Source organism: Pelophylax lessonae (genome assembly GCF_965119305.1).
Source record: "Pelophylax lessonae genome assembly, chromosome: 2".
Classification (NCBI taxonomy): Eukaryota; Metazoa; Chordata; class Amphibia; order Anura; family Ranidae; genus Pelophylax; species Pelophylax lessonae.
The window spans coordinates 121,174,238-121,194,848 of record NC_138769.1 but is presented as its reverse complement, the minus strand read 5'-3'; the positions used below and the strand labels follow the sequence as shown (position 1 = coordinate 121,194,848).

General features: G+C 41.2%; 1 protein-coding gene across 1 annotated transcript in view; it reads right to left on the bottom strand.

The window, feature by feature from the left end:
- Window positions 1-7,146: 7,146 nt before the first annotated feature.
- Window positions 7,147-20,611, bottom strand: part of EFCAB5 (EF-hand calcium binding domain 5) — a gene marked incomplete at its 3' end in the record, with an annotated part of 107,651 nt that continues 94,186 nt past the window's right edge. Inside the window, exons 17-21 of the mRNA XM_082245094.1 lie at window positions 20,167-20,273; window positions 19,311-19,567; window positions 15,312-15,541; window positions 13,014-13,110; window positions 7,147-7,298 (exon numbers count right to left, since the gene is read on the bottom strand). Coding sequence (XP_082101220.1) covers window positions 7,147-7,298; window positions 13,014-13,110; window positions 15,312-15,541; window positions 19,311-19,567; window positions 20,167-20,273 — 843 coding nt within the window. The remainder of the gene's footprint in view (window positions 7,299-13,013; window positions 13,111-15,311; window positions 15,542-19,310; window positions 19,568-20,166; window positions 20,274-20,611) is intronic.

Sequence of the window (20,611 nt, the reverse complement as noted above, 5' to 3'; positions counted from 1 at the left end):
AATGTGTGTATATTTGGAAGTTAATGGGACCTTTGTACATTTAATATTTTGAGAAATGATTTATTGTTAAAGAAAGTCCCATAGGAACTGTCATGTAACACTTATTTGCATTGTTCAGTTTGCATTAAAGTCCAGTCTGCATTATTGTATAGACAGAATGTCAGGCACATTCCATCACATCTCATTAGTTAATATATATGTAGGGAAATATACAGTATGTGTGTGGATGACAATGCATTTTTTTTTAAATAAATTTTACTGTAAATCTGAATGAATCTGATATATTTTATAGTGTGTGATTTCATTTCTGCTATGTTATACTGTATAAGCTCCATAGTTAGAGACTCGGATAGCTTTGAGTTAGGAACCATGCTTTACAGCGATGCCTCAACGTGGCATCATGGCTTCAACATGTATTTGCAAATGTATGCACAAAAACCTCTGTTTAGTTTAATCATTTAATTTGTTTTTTTTTTTTTTTTTTTGCTAGCTAGTTTGAAAATATGCTGGGAACCCCCTCTGTGTTGTTTTTATTTATATATATATATATATATATATATATATATATACTTACCGGTCACTTTATTAGGTACACCTGTTCATTGCTTGGTAACTCAAATTGATAATCAGCCAATCACATGGCAGCATGGTTTCACACTTGTGCGACCTGGGACTTACAAAGTCGCATGACAAGTCGTACTCCATGATTTCCAACAAGTACTGTTCATATCTGTGTGACTTTAATTTGCAACAACTTCAAAGTACAGTAGTCCCTGCACTACTTTGGTCCGACTTTGATGCTTTTTGAGGTCCATAGACATAGGCATTGCTTCAAGTCCAGTCAAAATCACTGCACAGTCGGGGTAAAATCATATCAAAATTGTGGCAAAGAAATTGAGGCAAAATCACGTGACATGTAGGTAAAAGGGGCCTTATTGAAGTTCAAAGTATTCATCAGAATAGGGAAGAAAGGGGATTTAAGTGACTTAACCGTAGCATGGTTTTTGGTGCCAGACGGGCTGGTCTGATTATTTAAAAAACTGCTGATCTACTGGGATTTTCACACACAACCATCTCTAAAAATATCTTGTGAGCGGCAGCTGTGTGGACGAAAATGCCTTGTTGATGTCAGAGGTCAGTGGAGAATGGGCAGACTAGTTTGAGATGATAAAGGCAACAGTAACTCAAATAACCACTCGTTACAACCAAGGTATGCCGATACCGTCTCTTAACGCACAATACATCAAACCTTGAAGCAGATGGGCTACAGCAGCAGAAGACCTCACCAGGCGCCACTCCTGTCAGCTAAGAACAGGAAACTGAGGCTACAATTCACACAGGCTCACCAAAATTGGACAATAGAAGATGGGAAAAACATTGCCTGGTCTGAGGAGTCTCGATTTCAGCTGCCACATTCACATGGTAGGGTCAGAATTTGGCGTAAACAACGTGAAAGCATGGATCCATCCTGCCTTGTAATAATGGTTCAGGCTGGTGGTGGTGTAAGGGTATGAGGGATATATTCTTGGCACACTTTGGGCCCCTTAGTACCAATTGAGCATTGTTTAAACACCACAGCTTACCTGAGTATTGTTGCTGACCCTGTCCATCCTTTTATGACTACAGTGTACCCATCTTCTGATGGCTCCTTCCAGCAGGATAATGGACCATGTCACAAAGATCAAATCATCTCAAACTGGTTTCTTGAACATGACAATGAGTTCACTGTATTCCAATGACCTCCACGGTCACCAGATCTCAATCCAATAGAGCACCTTTGGGTTGTGGTGACACGGGAGATTTGCATGATGGATGTGCAGCCGAGAAATCTGCAGCAACTGTGTGGTGTTATCATGTCACTATGGACCAAAATCTCTGAGGAATGTTTCCAAAACCTTGTTGAATCTATTCCACGAAGAATTAGGGCAGTTCTGAAGGCCATAGGGGTCCAACCCAGTACTAGCAAGGTGCACCTAATAAAGTAGCTGGTATATATATATATATACACAGTATCTCACAAAAGTGAGTACACCCCTCACATTTTTGTAAATATTTTATTATATCTTTTCATGTGACAACACTGAATAAATTACTCTTTGCTACAATGTAAAGTAGAGAGTGTACAGCTTGTATAACGGTGTAAATTCGCTGTCCCCTCAAAATAACTCAACACACAGCCATTAACGTCTAAACTGCTGGCAACAAAAGTGAGTACACCACTAAGTGAAAATGCCCAAATTGGGCCCAAAGTGTCAATATTTTGTGAGGCCACCATTATTTTCCAGCACTGCATTAACCCTCTTGGGCATGGAGTTCACCAGAGCTTCACAGGTTGCCACTGGAGTCCTCTTCCACTCCTCCATGATGACTTCACGGAGCTGGTGGATGTTAGAGACCTTGCGCTCCTCCACATTCTGTTTGAGGAAGCCCCACAGATGCTCAATAGGGTTTAGGTCTGGAGACATGCTTGGTCAGTCCATCACCTTTACCCTCAGCTTCTTTAGCAAGGCAGTAGTTAGCATCTTGGAGGTGTGTTTGGGGTCGTTATCATGTTGGAAAACTGCCCTGCGGACCAGTCTCTGGAAAAAGGGGATCATGCTTTGCTTCAGTATGTGACAGTACATGTTGGCATTAATGGTTCCCTCAATGAACTGCAGCTCCCCAGTGTCGGCAGCACTCATGCAGCCCCAGACCATGACACTCCCATCACCATGCTTGACTGTAGGCAAGACACACTTGTCTTTGTACTCCTCACCTGGTTGCCGCCACACACGCTTGACACCATCTGAACCAAATACGTTTATATTGGTCTCATCAGACCACAGGACATGGTTCCAGTAATCCATGTCCTTAGTCTTCTTGTCTTCAGCAAACTGATTGCAGGCATTCTTGTGCATCATCTTAAGAAGAAGCTTCCTTCTGGGATGACAGCCATGCAGACCAATTTGATGCAGTGTGTGGCGTATGGTCTGAGAACTGACAGGCTGAGCCCACCCCTTCAATCTCTGCAGCAATGCTGGCAGCACTCATACGTCAAAGACAACCTTTGGAAATGACGCTGAGCACGTGCACTCAACCTCTTTGGTCGACTATGTCGAGGCCTGTTCTGAGTGGAACCTGTCGTGTTAAACTGCTGTATGGTCTTGACCACCATGCTGCAGCTCAGTTTTAGGGTCTTGGCATTCTTCTTATAGCCTAGGCCATCTTTATGTAGAGCAACAATTATTTTTTTCAGATCCCCAGAGAGTTCTTTGCCATGAATTGCCCTTGAACTTCCAGTGACCAGTATGAGAGAGTGGGAGCGAAAACACTGGCTGGGGTTGCACAGGTGTTCCATGCATCCCCATGCAGGGGATGCATGGGGATCCCCATTCATCTCAACAATGCAAGCAGGAAGTGATGGCAGCGTCCGTGTCTGCAGAGGGAGGAAGAGGAAGGAAGGTAAGTATATTTTCTTTAAAAACAAGGTAAGTGAATAAAAAAAAATAATTATCCAATTGTTTTTCAGGTAATTTAGAGCAAGCGGATTGGAAAGTGTTATTTTTGAGGGTGGAACTCCGCTTTAAGGTAGGCACATGTAGTGGAATAAGTAAATCTTTCTAAAAATGATTGTGCTGAGTGTTGTACGTGTCTGTTAGACTCCTTTTTCTGACACAGCAGTTAAAGCAAATTGTGTTACATACCTCCCAACTTTTCAGATGGGAATAGGGGACACCTATTAGCTAAAGTATGTAGGCAAGGGCCCCTGTAAAGGAGAATTACACAGACAAAAAGGATTAGTTAAACCCACAAGGGCTTTTTTTTACCACTACTATTCCTTTATACTGACTGTTGACATTTATAAATGCAGCAAATTAGAAATTGGATGAAAGGTTTATCACTGGAAAACAATTTTTGAAAGATAAAAAGTGCATTTTATATACAACTATATAGATCAGACAAAAATGAGGGACAAATGAGGGTGAAAGAGAGACAGAGGGACTTTGTTCCAAATCAGGGACAGTCCCTCAAAATCAAGGACAGTTGAGAGCTATGTGTTAGTACATGGCCTCTGGTATAAATATGCCAGGTATAGAACAAGTAGACAGGGGTTTTTACTGTACCCCTTTAGGTCCCTTCCACTTTTAGTGCAATTTAGACACACGCACGCCGCAGCCCACACTCTTATTGTTTTCCATTGCCTGGCAGGGGGTAGGAACCTGCACCTATTACCTAACCAAAAAAGTCCAGTGCATAATATAATATACAGTATGCTGTATATTATACTGAATCTTGGTCCAGTTTGGTATCTCCTTACATAAGACAGTGCAGTTACAGGTAGAGGTATTTTAAAATGATGTATTTTGTTATGGTTTACATTTATCTTTATGGCTAAAGTATAAATTGTAAAGCCAAACTCCAGTTTAAAAAATACAAAAAACCCCCTTTGCCCTAGATACAAGCTCTTACTGCAATAATTGCCTCTCTGGAGCTACCTCCTGCAGATTTAACACCAGTGTCTAAGGCCCCTTTCACACGGAGCGGACTGTATTGCGATCCGTTTCGGCACTTTTTTTTTTCATGGACACGGATGACACTTGTTCCGTATGTCCGCATATCATCCCATCCGTTTGCGGATGATATACGGACATAATGCATGTCTATGGGATTGGGGATGTCAGTGGATGACACCGCTAACATCCGATTTTGCGTCCTTTCCGTTTTTTAAACGGAAGAAAAAATAGGGTTCTGTTCCGTTCCAAAAAACCGGAACGGAACTAAAAGGATGCAACTTGGATGTCAGCGGATGGTCATCCGCAATCCCATTGACATGCATTATGTCCGTATATCACCCGCAAACGGATGGGGTGATATACGGACATACGGAATGCCCGTGTGAAAGGGGCCTAACTGCTGAATCTTGTGTTTTAGAGGTGTACTGGATATGTTAACTGATCTATGATTAGTGTTTTTTTCTTTTCTCCAATGGTTCGTAAGGAAGGTATGTGTTCTGCTAACCTCTAAGGACTGAAAGCTAACATGCTCAAAAAAAAAAAGAGGAACATAAATTAATGGTAGGTCTCAAAAACATTAAAGCCTTGCTTGGCACAGGTGCTATTCAGAAAACACTTTGCATTCTCTGATTTGACAAGGTGGAGAGGTGGGGCGGTGACATCACAATCTCCACCTCGTCCAATCAGAAAACGCTGATCTTCCAAGAATGACACATGCATATTTATATTGGTCCAAGCTGCAAAAATATGTATAACTAGACTTCAGCTTTGCTGTCTACCTCATTCCAACAGTGTTATGCAAATGTTAAAAGACAGGAGCAATATAATTCAATGCATTTCTCTAATGTCATTGTAACACATTTTGTTACAGTACACAATTAGACAAAAGCCAATAGAAATTTCCATATATAATCACTTTTTTATATTTAAAGAAAGATCTTTCATATTAGTACTCAGTTCTCAGAGAGAAGCCTGATGGATAGGCTGTTGCAACGTATTTGGGTATTTTAGAAAAATAATGTTTTGTACTGGCAGTTTAATATCTTTTGGAAGATTATTCCTGGAAACATGACTGGTTCTCCCTAATTGTCTCTTTACAGGAATATAAAGCCATGAGCAGATTATTGCTTGGATCAGGTAGCACAATAACAAGAGCATCTTATCAGAGAGGGATCAGCGTGACTGCTCTGACCTGGTATTGGCAGTGTATTATCAGCAAAATAAAATAACTCACAGATGTAATTTCCCAAATTTCACTGTTATTAAAAAGATGTTCTGACTTGGAATGTGTTATTACAGAGATGGGATCTCTCTGTCAATCTCAGTACAGAGAATCTTAACCTCTTCAGTGCAGAAAAGGTGGAGGAGGATGACAGAGGGACATTTAGAACTAGGAGGAGAAGACATATCGGATAAATATCTGGTCTACAAGTGATCTTTGGTCAAGTAAACACTGAAACAATGAACCCAAGAAATGGCTAGACAACTGTCAAGCAGTGGCATGCACAATGTTATCAGATACTTTTCGTTGTTATATTAAAAAGGAAATGTTGATTATAACATAATTTATCTGACAAACCAATGCATATTTATCATCTTAGCTGTTCCATGGAGTTAAAATTACCTATTTAGTATTTACCCGACTCGTCGAGCTCCACCTGATCCCCCTGTGTGCCTGCTGACAGGAGGAGACGCTCACAGGAGGATCAGAGCTGCCGGAAAGGGGATTGTGAACAGAAGGGATCAGAGTGGTGCGGAGAAGAAGAAACACAGAGAGGGAGCCACAGGGGGAACAGTTTCACAGATTGGACCCTGCTGCTCCCATCACTCCCCTTTTGCCCACGATCCCCTTACCCTAGCTTGTCAACTGCCCAGGCCCTCTTGTTGAACTGATGGGTCCTGGGCCTCATGTAAAGTGCTAGTCCCTTATTGGCTGCCCTGCGTTTGAGTATAGCAGCATAGTGTGCAAAGCCTACCTTGCAGTCAGGGCTTCCGTAAAATGGAGGCCAAAACTTAATTAAAAAAAAAAATCTTCTAGAAATCTTTTTCAGCCTGTGGTGGTTTTGACCCAAGTTACTGTAGGAACCGATCAGCTGTTGGGACCAGCGCACCCTAGTGGCATGGGAGGGAGCGCTTCCCTGTTCTTTCGGGCCACACATGCACACACAGTGCGTACATTATTCTGTTGTCTATGATAAGCTCAGTGGCTGTGATAGAAGAGAATACACACTGTGCACGTGCAGCCAGAAAGAACAGGACCATTCTGTTCTAAAAAAAAAAAAAATAACACAGGACCCCCACTCCCTCCCGTGGCACTAGGGGTCACTGGTCCCAACAGCTGCTCCATCCTGACAATAACTCGGGATGGAGCAATCACAGGCTGCAGATGATTTCAAGAAAACGTATTTTTATTGTCCATGGCCTATATTCTTTAAATTGAAAGGGAATCCTGGCTAGAAGGCAGGTTTAGCATAATATGCTGCTATACCCATATGGGACAGCATTGGGTGTTTTTTGGTAAAGTTGAACTTACAATTTAAAAAATCATTTATAAACAAGTATGTACTTCTAGTTTTAAGCAACAACTTTGACAATAGTTGAACAAATAAGAAGACTGCACAATCATTTCTAAAACAGTATTTTTATTCAGGTTTTAGTTTGGCATTCGGAGGAAGACTTGGGATGGTGACTGTGTGTTCTGCATTTTGTGGGTGAGTTCCATAAGGGATAGACAGGTGAAAGCCCAGTTATAGAGGTGCTCTGCTGGGATGGAGCCTTGCTTCCAGACTGCTCCTCTGGGAATACCTGCAACAAGTACAAATGATTGAACACTGTGCCGAAAATTATTCATATTATCAGTCATATTTTATTATTATGTTCATCGCTCACATAAGGGAAATTTTGACCAAAATATCTGTCACTTCATATAAACTCACAAGTTTTGTTTAATGTTTCTGAATAGGATAATGGCCCAACCATAGTCTACTTATTCTCTAGCTATTAGCTGGAGTATATTACTTCTTATTGGATTACCTTTACATAGGCTATCCCCCCTTCAGTCCATTATGAATGCTGCATCCAGGCTCATCCACCTTACCAACCGCTCAGTGTCTTCTACTCCTCTCTGTCAATTTCTCCATTGGCCTCCACTCTAAATAAACCCAAAAAATTAAAATAAAAATACTAACAATTTAGAAAGCCAGCCACAACTCTTCTCCCAGGTACATCACTAGCTTGGACTCTAAATACCGACCTAATCATTCTCTTTGGTCCTCGCAAGTCCTCCTGCTATCTAACTCCCTCGTCACCTCCTCCCATGCTGGTCTCCAAGACTTTTCCTGAGCCTCACCCATCCTATGGAATTCCCTACCACAATCTGTAAGATTATCTCCTACTCTGCTTTTAGACAATCCCTGAAAACCCAGCCTATCGTACCCATACCTAACAACTGTGCTTTTTTTCTCTTTTTTATTTTCTCCATTAGATCATCCCCCACAGTTATTACCTTTTGTATCACTTGACCCTCCCTCCTAGATTGTAAGCTCTAATAAGCAGGGCCCTCTAATTCCTCCTGTATTAAATTGCATTGTAACTGTACTGTCTACCCTCATGTTGTAAAGCGCTGCTCAAGCTGTTAGCACTATATAAATCCTGTATTATAATAATAATTTCTTAAGGCTTGCATTGATATTAAGCCTGCACCTCATTGTAACTGGATCACCATGACTGAAGATGTACATCTGGAAACCCTACCCTGTGAGCCTATTCTAGCCCAATATGGTTTTTCATCACGTGCTATCTTTACACCATTTGCAGTCATAGTTTTGCAACAGCTGGAGGGCCACAGGTTGAGCACCCATGCTCTAGACCAGGGGAGTCAAATTCAATTTCATCATGGGCCACATCAGCATTATGGTTGCCCTCAAAAGGCCGGTTGTATCTGTAAGACTAGATGTCCAGAGCATCCCCCACCCCTTACATGAGATGTCAAGAGCCCCCCCCCCCCCACTATCACAAGTCAAGAGTCCACAGCCTCCCTAACATCACAGTGCACCCCCCCCCCTTAACTTGTGCTGCAGCTGAGAAGAAGATGTGGGTGGAGCTGGGAAGCAAAAAGTGCAGGGTCTGGAGGAGGACCAGAGGAGGGCTGTAATCAGCTGCTGGAGTCTGCTGAATGCTGGGACCAGGGAAAGTGGAGACAAGGGTTTACTGTGGTTGCACAGAGAGGAGCAGGATCTGTAGGCGGAGTCCTGGCCTTTCGCTCTGCTGCTGACTGCTGATATGGGGGGGGGGGGGGTAGAGATAAACCTCTCTGCTACTGCATTGAGGAGGGTGCCGCAGCTGCAGGAGAAATGCAAGGGTCACATGAAATGGCCTGGGGGGCTGCATTCGGCCCACAGGCCTTGTATTTCACACATGTTCTCTATGCACTTAAAAGGCTTGCTAATATAAGTTCCATAAGGCATTGCAAGCCACTGACAGTTACAAGCATGACTCCCAAAGGCAGAGGCATGATGGGACTTGTAGTTCGGCAACAGCTGGAGGGACACAGGTTGAGCACCGATGGTCTAAAGGCAATGAGGTTGATTTACTAAGGCTGGCCATACAGTATCTCACAAAAGTGAGTACACCCCTTACATTTTTGTAAATATTTTATTATATATTTTCATGTGACAACACTGAAGAAATGACACTTTGCTACAATGTAAAGTAGTGAGTGTACAGCTTGTATAACAGTGTAAATTTGCTGTCCCTTTAAAATAACTCACCACAGCCATTAATGTCTAAACCGCTGGCAACAAAAGTGAGTACACCCCTAAGTTAAAATGTCCAAATTGGGCCCAAAGTGTCAACTTTTTTGTGTGGCCACCATTTTTTTCCAGCATTGCCTTAACCCTCTTGGGCATGAAGTTCACCAGAGCTTCACAGGTTGCCACTGGAGTCCTCTTCCGCTCCTCCAAAACGACATCATGGAGCTGGTGGATGTTAGAGACCTTGCGCTCCTCCACCTTCTAATTGAGGATGCCCCACAGATGCTGAATAGGGTTTAGGTCTGGAGACATGCATGGCCAGTTCATCACCTTTACCCTCAGCTTCTTTAGCAAGGCAGTGGTCATCTTGAAGGTGTGTTTGGGGTCATTATCATGTTGGAATACTGCCCTGCGGCCCAGTCTCCGAAGAGAGGGGATCATGCTTTGCTTCAGTATGTCACAGTACATGTTGGCATTCATGGTACCCTCAATGAACTGTAGCTCCCCAGTGCCAGCAGCACTCATGCAGCTCCAGACCATGACACTCCCACCACCATGCTTGACTGTAGGCAAGACACACTTGTCGTTGTACTCCTCACCTGGTTGCCGCCACACACGCTTGACACCATCTGAACCAAATAAGATTATCTTGGTCTCATCAGACCACAGGACATGGTTCCAGTAATCCATGTCCTTAGTCTGCTTTTCTTCAGCAAACTGTTTGCGGGCTTTCTTGTGCATCATCTTTAGAAGAGGCTTCCCTCTGAGACGACAGCCATGCAGACCAATTTGATGCAGTGTGTGGCGTATGGTCTGAGCACTGACAGGCTGACCCCCCACCCCTTCAACCTCTGCAGAAATGCTGGCAGCACTCATACGTCTATTTCCCAAAGACAACCTCGGGATATGAAGTTGAGCACATGCACTCAACCTCTTTGGTCGACCATTGAGAGGCCTGTTCTGAGTGAGAGCGATAACACCAAATTTAACAACTGTTCTCCATTCACACCTGAGACCTTGTAACACTAACGAGTCACATGACACCGGGGAGGGAAAATGGCTAATTGGGCCCAATTAGGACATTTTCACTTAGGGGTGTACTCAGTTTTGTTGCCAGCAGTTAAACATTAATGGCTGTGTGTTGATTTATTTTGAGGGGACAGCAAATTTACACTGTTATACAAGCTGTACATTCACTACTTTACATTTTAGCAAAGTGTCATTTCTTCAGTGTTGTCACATGAAAATATACAATAAAATATTTACAAAAATGTGAGGGGTGTACTCACTTTTGTGAGATACTGTACATATTCAGTAGGACTTGCCTAATTGGATACAATTGAAAGGTGTTTAGTTTTGACCTCATACTATATCTTTTTTGCTAAATCTAAAGGAAAATTGTACAACAGGATTGAACATGTATAGCCAGCCTAAGAGACTTGTGATTTTGGAATTAGCACTTTGCAAGGGAAGTTTGCCTTAGCTTAGTGAATGGGGTGAAAATTTACTTTGCAAAGAATATCCAATCATGTGCGAGGAAAATAAAAAAGAAAGTATTTTTTCTTGCCCATGACTGAATGATGGAGGTCAGCGGAGTTTGACTGCATTTACCAAGATAAGGGAAAAATCTTTTGCAAAATGCAAATTTCTTTGCAACTTGAACAGCCTATTTACCTAGTAAATCAACCCCAATGTGACAACCCTGCGTTTTTTTTGCTATTTGACAACCTTACCTTTCTCTTTCTTAAAGTGGAAGTAAAGTCCGCCATTAAACATTTCTTTTAAGGCCCCCCAGGTGTGGTATGCCATAATGTGCTAGTATGCACAGCATATTAGTACATTATGACAGACTTACCTGCCATATGGTGTCCTTCAGCGCAGCACTGGGACCGATCCGACAGGCCTCCGGTGCTTCCATCTTCGCCTAAACTTCCTACCGGGTCCCGTGCCTTCAGCCATTTGATAGGCCAGGCCACGATGATGTCAGGGGGTGTTACAGTAACATGTTAAATGTTATACCCTAAATACGGATGTAACATGATACCAAAGGTGAACTTAACCTTTAACCATTTTCAGACTGGAGGATTTTCCTGCTTAATGACCAGGCCCTATTTTGCGATTTGGCACTGCATTACTTTAACAGACAATTGCGCGGTCGTGCAACGCTGTACCTAAATAAAATTGATGTCCTTTTTTTTTCCCACAAATAGAGCTTTCTTTTGGTGGTATTTGATCATCTGTGCGATTTTAATTTTTTGTGCTATAAACAAAAAAATTGTGACAATTTTGCAAAAAAAAACCCCAAAATATTTTTCACATTCTTTTATATGACATTCCCAAACAAAAAAAAAAATTTAAAATCAAAATTTTTCAACATTTTAGGCCAATTTGTTTTCTGCTACATATTTTTGTTAAAAAAAAATCGCAATAAGCGTATTTTGATTGGTTTGCGCAAAAGTTATTGTAAGGCGGGAAAGATTTATGTCATTTTTATTGTTTTTTCTTTTTTTACTGGTAATGGCGGCGATCTGCGCTTTTTTGCGGGACTGTTACAGATCGGACCCCTTTCTGACATTTTTTGACACTTTTGGGGGGACCAGTGACATTACTACAGTAATCAGTGCTAAAAATATGCACTGTTACTGTACTGATGACACTGGCAGGGAAGGGGTTAACAGTAAAGGTGATCAAGGGGTTAAATGTAAGCCTAGGGGAGTGATTCTAACTATGGGGGGGTTGGGCTTGTGAGATGAACACAGAAACATGCGATCCTACATAGCAGGATCACATAGCCTCTGTGATCATCCAAGGGAGAGTCCTTCTCTGTCAGCGGGGAGAGATCGCCGGTGTCAGGAGGCAATCGGAGCCGCCTGACATCTGCACTGGCTTCCCCGCAGATGATCAGGGGCGGTAGTGCGCCGCCGGCGGCGCACGCTCACCCCCTAGCTCCTCCCAGGCAGATGACGTTTATTAACACGATTCTGCCTAGGAGAGCCACTTTGCCAATGTAAATATACAGTGCACAGTCGGCAAGTGGTTAATGCAAAATTTAAAGCAAAGGTGTGGTATGTGTATGACAATCTATTTCAATGTAGTTTACTGATGTTAACATTTCGATATCTTTATCGGAAATCTGCGCTACGGTTGATATGTCTCCCTGGCTGCAGCCTACCTCTAATATAATCCCAATAAAGGATAATAATGGCTATTATAATAGCCATCTCTAATACCAAAGAGGCTTGCTACCACTGTAGGGGTTTGGTGATCTGGTGAGTGCGGTCCTGGGAGAGAGGGGGAGCACGCGTGTTCTTTCATGATCATGAATCACCATTGAAGATTGAATACTAAATATCAATTGTGAATTTTATGGACACGTTGTTTTTGGATTTTATCTCATTTATTGTGCACACGGACACTTTTTTTGCACCCAGTCACTTTATTGGGAATTTTTTACGTGAAAGTTGATCAGTACTATTTTATGAATTTTTACTTCAATGCACATGTTTTTGGATTTTTATCTCATTTTTTTGTGCACAAGGACACTTTTTGTGAAAAATGTAGAAAATGTATTAGTATTATTTTATGAATTTACCTTTCAAATGCACATTATTTATTTATTTAATTGTTTATTGCACTATAGTACTTTCAATCACTGGGATTTTTTAGAACTAGTGGAATATTTTCACTAAACTCCTATTCTAATTTCTACTTAAATTCTGCTCCAGGCAGCGCCATTTACCTCCTGTTTTTTCGTGATGTTAACATTTACCTTTAGTGTACTTAGCAAGGATCTCTGGATTGCTTCTGACATACTGAGCCGTGGGGTCAAAGGATAAAATCTTTCGGATCAAATCACTATTTACTTTCTGAAAGATATAAATAAATTAACTTAGCTTGCATTTCTCTAAATAGGTTACAGTATATAAAAAAGAGAAGATGTGCATGTAGAATTAATTTCAATTTAAGGTTTTATCTTATTTTATTGGTAGCAATGAGAAACACAAAAACACATTTTTTATAGTAACCGTAAAACATACAGTGCAGCTTAAAAACAAAAGGGATTTTAGATTACATGAAGGAAGATCTCATGCAAATATGTAAGGAGGTTGTTCACTCCCATTTTGTGAACTGTAAAACCACTCTCAAGTTGTTATGGTTAACAATATGTTAGTAATATTTATAATATTTAAAATGGGAATGAGTTCCTGGTTCAGTCCAGAGCCATGTATTGATCAAATTTTGCTTGTTCACAGGTTCGGCAAATAGCAGAATTAAATGGGTCCAAGCTGAACCTCCGACTTTAGTATTAGTGCCGCTTCCCGCTGAGGCTGGTTGTTAGGGACCCAACTTTTCTTTTCTTTTTGGCAAACTTAATATTGCAAGACACTGCATTGCGACAAATGAGTAAATATTTGTTTATATGTCTCATGCACATTTGCATATCCATGCAGTATATCATATTAGGCAAAGTGGTTATTGCAGCATCTTGCACAGAAAAAAATAAAACATATGTATTGTGACAGGAAGTCAGGTAAATCTGTGAATGTTGTCACAGACAGGAGATACACTTCTGCTTGGTTTAGACAATTCACCAATTACTATAGGGTGTCGGCTGCAAAGGCAGCAGGAAGGTGTAAAGAAGTTGAAAACCATACAGCTATTCAGAATGAGGAAATTAAGGCCTCTATAATTTGTCCAGAGGAAGTCCTATTGATTGCTGCCTCCTGACGCTGTGTGAGCTGGGGAGAGGAGGACAGTCAGATGTGTGCCTCCCGACGCTGTGTGAGCATGGGAGAAGGAATGCCCCCTGAAGCTGTGTGAGCATGGGGAAGACCTCCTGGAGCGATGTGCGCTGAGGAGGGTAAAAAGGGTGAAGACTTCTCAAGGTGAGAAAATGAACTATTTCTATGTGAAGAGTGTGAAGAGAAAAACCAATGGATGTTTTCTATGTGAAAGGAAAGTCCAATGAACATTTGCTGGGTGAAGAGAAAAGGGACATTCTCTATGTGAAGAGATAATAAATGGACTATTGATAGTCTGCTGTATGATCAGCCAAGTCTGCCCAACAGTAGGTTGGGGACAGACTTCCTTAGATAGGTTCTTGTGTGTGAGAAGGTAGCCACCCACAGTGGCAAGGATTTATTTTGTGTTTTATTTTATTTTGGATGTTTTTGACGCTTGCAGTCTGGTGAAGAAAATTGCATGAATAAACCAAACTGTTGTTTGCAACCACTTCTCGGCTATCTCCGTGTGTAACAAATCCCCCCAAGGGGTCATCCACGCCCGCCACCGAGCTAATCAATCCCTCACAGTGTTAAATACTATTTAGAGCATTTATTGTGTCGCAGCCCTGCCATACAGTAATCAATTTGCCACATTGGGGAATTAAATTTACACTTTAAGAAAATTTCTTGTAACCGTACATCCAAGGGCCAAAAAAAGCTTTTTAAAACTGCCCCCTAAGACTTATGTTTGCAAGAATTTGTCCTAAAATGTAACTCCACCACCCCATTGTGGCAAAATTTAGGAAAAAAAGTGTGCGTTACAAATGTGCACTTTCGATCTGCTGGTTACAGAAGTGTGGAAGTATAAAGCAAGCATGCAGAAAATGCAGAAAAAAAGCTGGATGGAGAGCCTGTGCATGTGACTTGTCAAAGTCACATGAGCTTCTCTCTTCCAATCATGGATGCTTCTCTGCTGAGTTAAGCAGAAAGAACTCAGTGGGGTCTGATGGCTCCACACTTTGGCCTGCATTTTATGAATGAGCTGTGATGTATGTAGCCCTGCTCCTTAATTTAATGTAAAATGATCAGTCAAAAAAACACAGTAAGGAAATAATGTCAAGGTGTTCTGGGCAGAGATATGAGATTAGCATCATCTGACTAATCAGATTAGGAAACAAATGTGCATGTTCATAGATCTCTGGATACACTCTATAGCTGATCATGCAGCAGCTAGGACTTTTGAAAATGTTATGCCTTTGGGCAGCTTTAGGTAGATCACTCGAATAGTATGGATGCAAAAACTACTGAATTCCTGGAATACTGATTTAATGGTAATAACCCACCAATTTACACTGATTCCAGCTGTGAATTTCCTCTGATTCATCCCACTCAGGGAAAAACAGCAGCAGCACAGCTTTTAGGATGCTGTGCACCATGACTGGTGGCTCCTTGTAGCTCTTCAATTCAGCAAATGACTGGTGATCCAGTTTGCTGACACATTGCCTCAGATCCTGCAGCATGAAGCGATGGAATAGGACTCCTACTTTTCTCTGTCCAGATACTTGTTCTGCCTCTGTGGTCACAATAGAAAACAAAGTTAGTTACACAAGTCAGTCATTTGTAAATGCACTTGATATTCGGTATAGCTAATTCCCTTGCATACACTGTAGAAAACTTGAAACGCTTTTTTATATAATCACTGATAAAGGGCACTATGTAGTAAAAAGGCCACCACTAAAGAATGTAGACTCGGTTTCTTGGCGTTGTTCAATCATACCTAAATCATGTCCGAACCCAAGAACAAAATGCAATAAATTGCAGATTACTGGTCCCTTGATGAGGTGTCTGCATTCATTTTGTTTTTTAGAGTTTTAAAATGTTATTTTCACCTGCCAGTAACATTTCTTGTCTAGGGAGAATGCTCACTCACCTTAATGTATCTATGGAGGAGAAGAATTTTCCCCCTGGGGCCGACTTTCTGATTAGGGCAAACCCCCCCCCCCCCTTCTTTTCTCTATAACATAGAGGGAGACGTTCTGTAATCCGCAGATCAACAGAGAACAGGATCAACAGTTTATTTTCTTTACATTTCAAACAGGTATAACAAAACAGGTGTATGTAACAGTCCAACAAGAGAAATAAAACCAAATAAAAGAAGTGAATTGTTAGAGTTTGCATACCTTGTAATAGTTCAAGTCTACTTTTTACCATTCTATCGTTTTTATCCAATTTCCTTCCTTACAGATCAAAAATGCTTGAATTTTTTCTTTCAGTTTTACTTTTGCATCTTTTCCTATTTTTTTTTTTTTATTAATATATTAATTATTGCCAAGACTTGCTCCTCTTTACTTCCTGAGCTATGGCTGCCTACAGTTTATGGTAGGGTGTGTCTCTGTTGATAATGTTGTGGTAGTTTGATCAGAGGTTGATTACATGTGAAGGTGTGTATGCAATGGAGAGGAGATATAGTACATCTGCTGTTTATTCTAGTTGAATTTATTAATGTATACTGACATAAGATCATAGGTAAAGTTTGATTGATATGTAGCACCTCCCCTGGCTGTATAGTCCTGGCTTTCTAAGTGGAAAGTATATAAAGCCACAGGAGCCTTAACATAAAAATGGAGATCTTCCATGATCATATGATCTAAAAGGTTTCAATCCCAATTCCTAGCATTTGTTTTAGTGCTTGTGCAGGCAACTTCTGTAAAGTGAGAGCTCAATTCTACGAAATACAAATGATATAATGCAGTCTCTTGGATGTCCTCTGTCATTGATTATGCACACCTTTATAAGTAGGAGCGTCCAATCAAGCATAGAGTTTCCAATAAGCAAGCCTACCCAACTTGAATTAGTGAACGTAGTAGTTTGGAGGACAGTGTGCATCAATTTAATTCTGACACCAGGTTTTTTTGTTAATGACAATAGAGATTAGTCATAAATATCTGACACTGGTGTTTCCAAAAAGATTGGTCAGCTAGATGTGCCTGATGAAAGTTAAAGACATCAGTAGACATGAAGACTGAAGAAATGATCTTGTATTTGGGTACTTATATTCTGAAATAAAGGGGTGGCTATCTTGGCTTTGCATTGTGGCAGAATTTAGAATTGTGTGAATTACTAATGGTGGCTGACACAATTATAATTTAAAAATTTCTGAGCAATAAATGACACTTTCCATGCAGCAACCTTACAGCCTATTGTTTATTTTGGTGGTTCCTGGGGACACACCTGGTTGTGTACATAGAATATTACCCTCTCCTGCAGGAGCTGTCCACTAACAATACCTTTGCATATATACTGCATATATACTGTAGATACAGTATCTCACGAAAGTGAGTACACCCCTCACGTTTCTTTAAATATTTTAGTATATCTTTTCATGTGACAACACTGAAGAAATTATACTTTGCTACAATGTAAAGTAGTGAGCGCACAGCTTGTATAACAGTGTAAATTTGCTGTCCCCTCAAAATAACTCAACACACAGGTCTCAGGTGTGAATGGGGAGCAGGAGTGTTACATTTGGTGTTATCGCTCTCACTCTCTCATACTGGTCACTGGAACATTGCACCTCATGGCTAAGAACTCTCTGGGGATCTGAAAAAAAGAATTGTTGCTCTACATAAAGATGGCCTAGGCTATAAGAAGATTGCCAAGACCCTGAAACTGAGCTGCAGCACGGTGGCCAAGACCATACAGCGGTTTAACAGGACAGGTTTCACTCAGAACAGGCCTTGCCATGGCCTACTAAAGAAGTTGAATGCACGTGCTCAGCGTCATATCCAGAAGCTGTCTTTAGGAAATAGGCTTATGAGTGCTGCCAGCATTGCTGCAGAGGTTGAAGGGGTGGGGGGTCAGTCTGTCAGTGCTCAGACTATACACCGCACACTGCATCAAATTGGTCTGCATGGCTGTCGTCCCAGAAGGAAGCCTCTTCTAAAGATGATGCACAAGAAAGCCCACAAACAGTTTGCTGAAGACAAGCTGACTAAGGACATGGATTACTGGAACCTTGCCCTGTGGTCTGCTGAGACCAAGATAAACTCGTTTGCTTCAGATGGTGTCAAGCCTGTGTGGCGGCAACAAAGTGAGGAGTACAAAGACAAGTGTGTCTTGCCTACAGTCAAGCATGGTGGTAGGAGAGTCATGGTCTTGGGCTGCATGAGTGCTGCCTGCACTGGGGAGCTACAGTTCATTGAGGAAACCATTACTTTGGCATACTGAAGTGGAGCATGATCCCCTGCCTTCGAAGATGACCGCAGGGCAGTATTCAAACATGATAACAACCCCAAACACACCTCCAATATGACCACTGCCTTGCTGAAGAAGCTGTGGGTAAAGGTGATGGACTTGCCAAGCATGTCTCCAGACCTAAACCCTATTGAGCATCTGTGGAATATTCTAAAATGGAAGGTGGAGGAGCGCAAGGTCTCTAACATCCACCAGCTCCATGATGTCGTCATGGAGGAGTGGAAGAGGACTCCAGTGGCAACCTGTGAAGCTCTGGTGAACTCCATGCCCAAGGGGGTTAAGGCAATTCTGGAAAATAATGGTGGCCACACAAAATATTGAAACGTTGGGCTCAGTTTGAACATTTCCACTTAGGGGTGTACTCTTCCACTTAGGTGAGTTGAGGGGACATTAAATTTACACTGTTATACAAGCTGTACACTCACTGTTTTACATGGTAGCAAAGTGTAATTTCTTCAGTGTTGTCACGTAAAATGATATAATAAAATATTTACAAAAATGTGAGGGGTGTACTCACTTTTGTGAGATACTGTATATTTATGGAGTATATTTTAATAATAAACATTTATGGTTGATTGAAAATAATATTTTATAATTCAGTGCACGTATATACCTAACAGTATACCAGTCTGATTCTATAGAAATCAAATTTTGTGTCTGTTAGGAATAATTAACAGTGCCACAAAGGAGATTACATTAGTATCTTAGTGTAAGGATGATACTGCCATCTTGTGGTTTGAAATGGTTATGCAAGTTATGTTGCTTGATGACATAATGGTAATAAGTGCTATATTTAGTGCAATAAGCTGGAGCGTGAAGTACAAAATCCTAATATTACCAAATGTAGAATACATAGCACATGCTTCCACATACATCCAGCTCATTTTGACAGGTGGTTCTGCAGTTTTGTCACCAATATTTTGCTGGCTTAGAGACAGGTGAGTAAAGGAAAAACAGAGGGGTTGGTTGGGCAGGGGTGGCTTCAAAATAAGTGTAACTGCACCAAAGGCTAGCACTAAAGACGTACTTGTTCTTGCTGGAATGGTTTCTATTGGTTTCTTTTCCCCAGTCCCCAGTTACATACTTACCCAAGACAGCCTTTTCTGCTGTATCCTTAAATCGCTGATCATCCAAAAGTTCATTGCATGCTTCCTGCAACATCTGTAGCATTTTCTGCAGATCCTGATACTCATGAGGGGGCAGTTCTCTACAGTGGCCAGTGTTTAGGTCCAATACACCTAGAGCTCTTCCTGTATGGTCACGGATGGGTACAGCTATATGACGTTCTCCATAGGCATCAGTGGTGATAACCTCAGAGCTATCTGCACACTTGAATAGGTAATCCCTGTTAAAAACAACAGTTAAATTAGAACATAATCTTTGGTCTTATTTGTATCTGAAAACAAAGCTTGTATTACAACCCTATGGTTTGTTTTACCTAACTCTCGCTATATTTGTAACAAATCCATCTACGTATACTGCAGGTGCAAGTGAAAACATACTACACTCCTTGCACTGCCTTTTATTTTCCAATGAAAGAACTAATATCGAGTACAGTGACTGAAGAGTGATTGTTCTTCTACAAATGCTTATTAGCGATGGCCAATTCTCACTGCTGAAAGTTGTTACAAGGACCCTAGAGGTCGTATTACAGGCGCCCTAGATGTCAACAGTACCTAATGTTAATAGTATACAAGTGGATACATTAAAGCTAGTAAATATACAGTAATGGTTCCCAGCATTGCTAAAATAGTTAAACACCAACTAAAGCTTGTGTGGCAAGTACACAGAATTTTCTAGTGAGACAATAACGTACAAGTACAAGGCTTATTGCTTACAGGCCTTTTACGGGTCCCCAGCACCAACTGAATATAAGTTTGTGCTACCACTTACAGTTATTGCTCCCAAAACAGTACATAGCACAAATTAAAAAAAGATGCTGACCTGAACAGGTTGTCTCGCCTTCGCAGGGTGGTAGGATTAGTGTAGATCTCAGATATGCCTGTATTATTGTCTGTGTGCATCATATTTCGGAACACATAACCCTGTGCCTAAAACACACAAAAAAATCCATTCTAACAACAGTTTGTTGTAAGAGTAATATTAAAACCCATGGAGGTATCTTGATTTGGCAACAGAATTAAAAAAAAGATCTGCACAACCATAAATGCAACTATTAAAAAGAAACCTTTGCTAAGAAAAACCCCGCTACCTTATTCTGCAAATGATGATCCCCTCAACGCTTTCAGTCACTGACCCAGAACAAGCATGTACATAAGGACTTCTGACTGTCCTGATCTGCATACTTGTCCTAGGGCTGTGATTTATAGACAATATTGAAGCTGCAGGGTCAGTAAAACCACCATGCCACTAGCATTTTCAGCAGCCG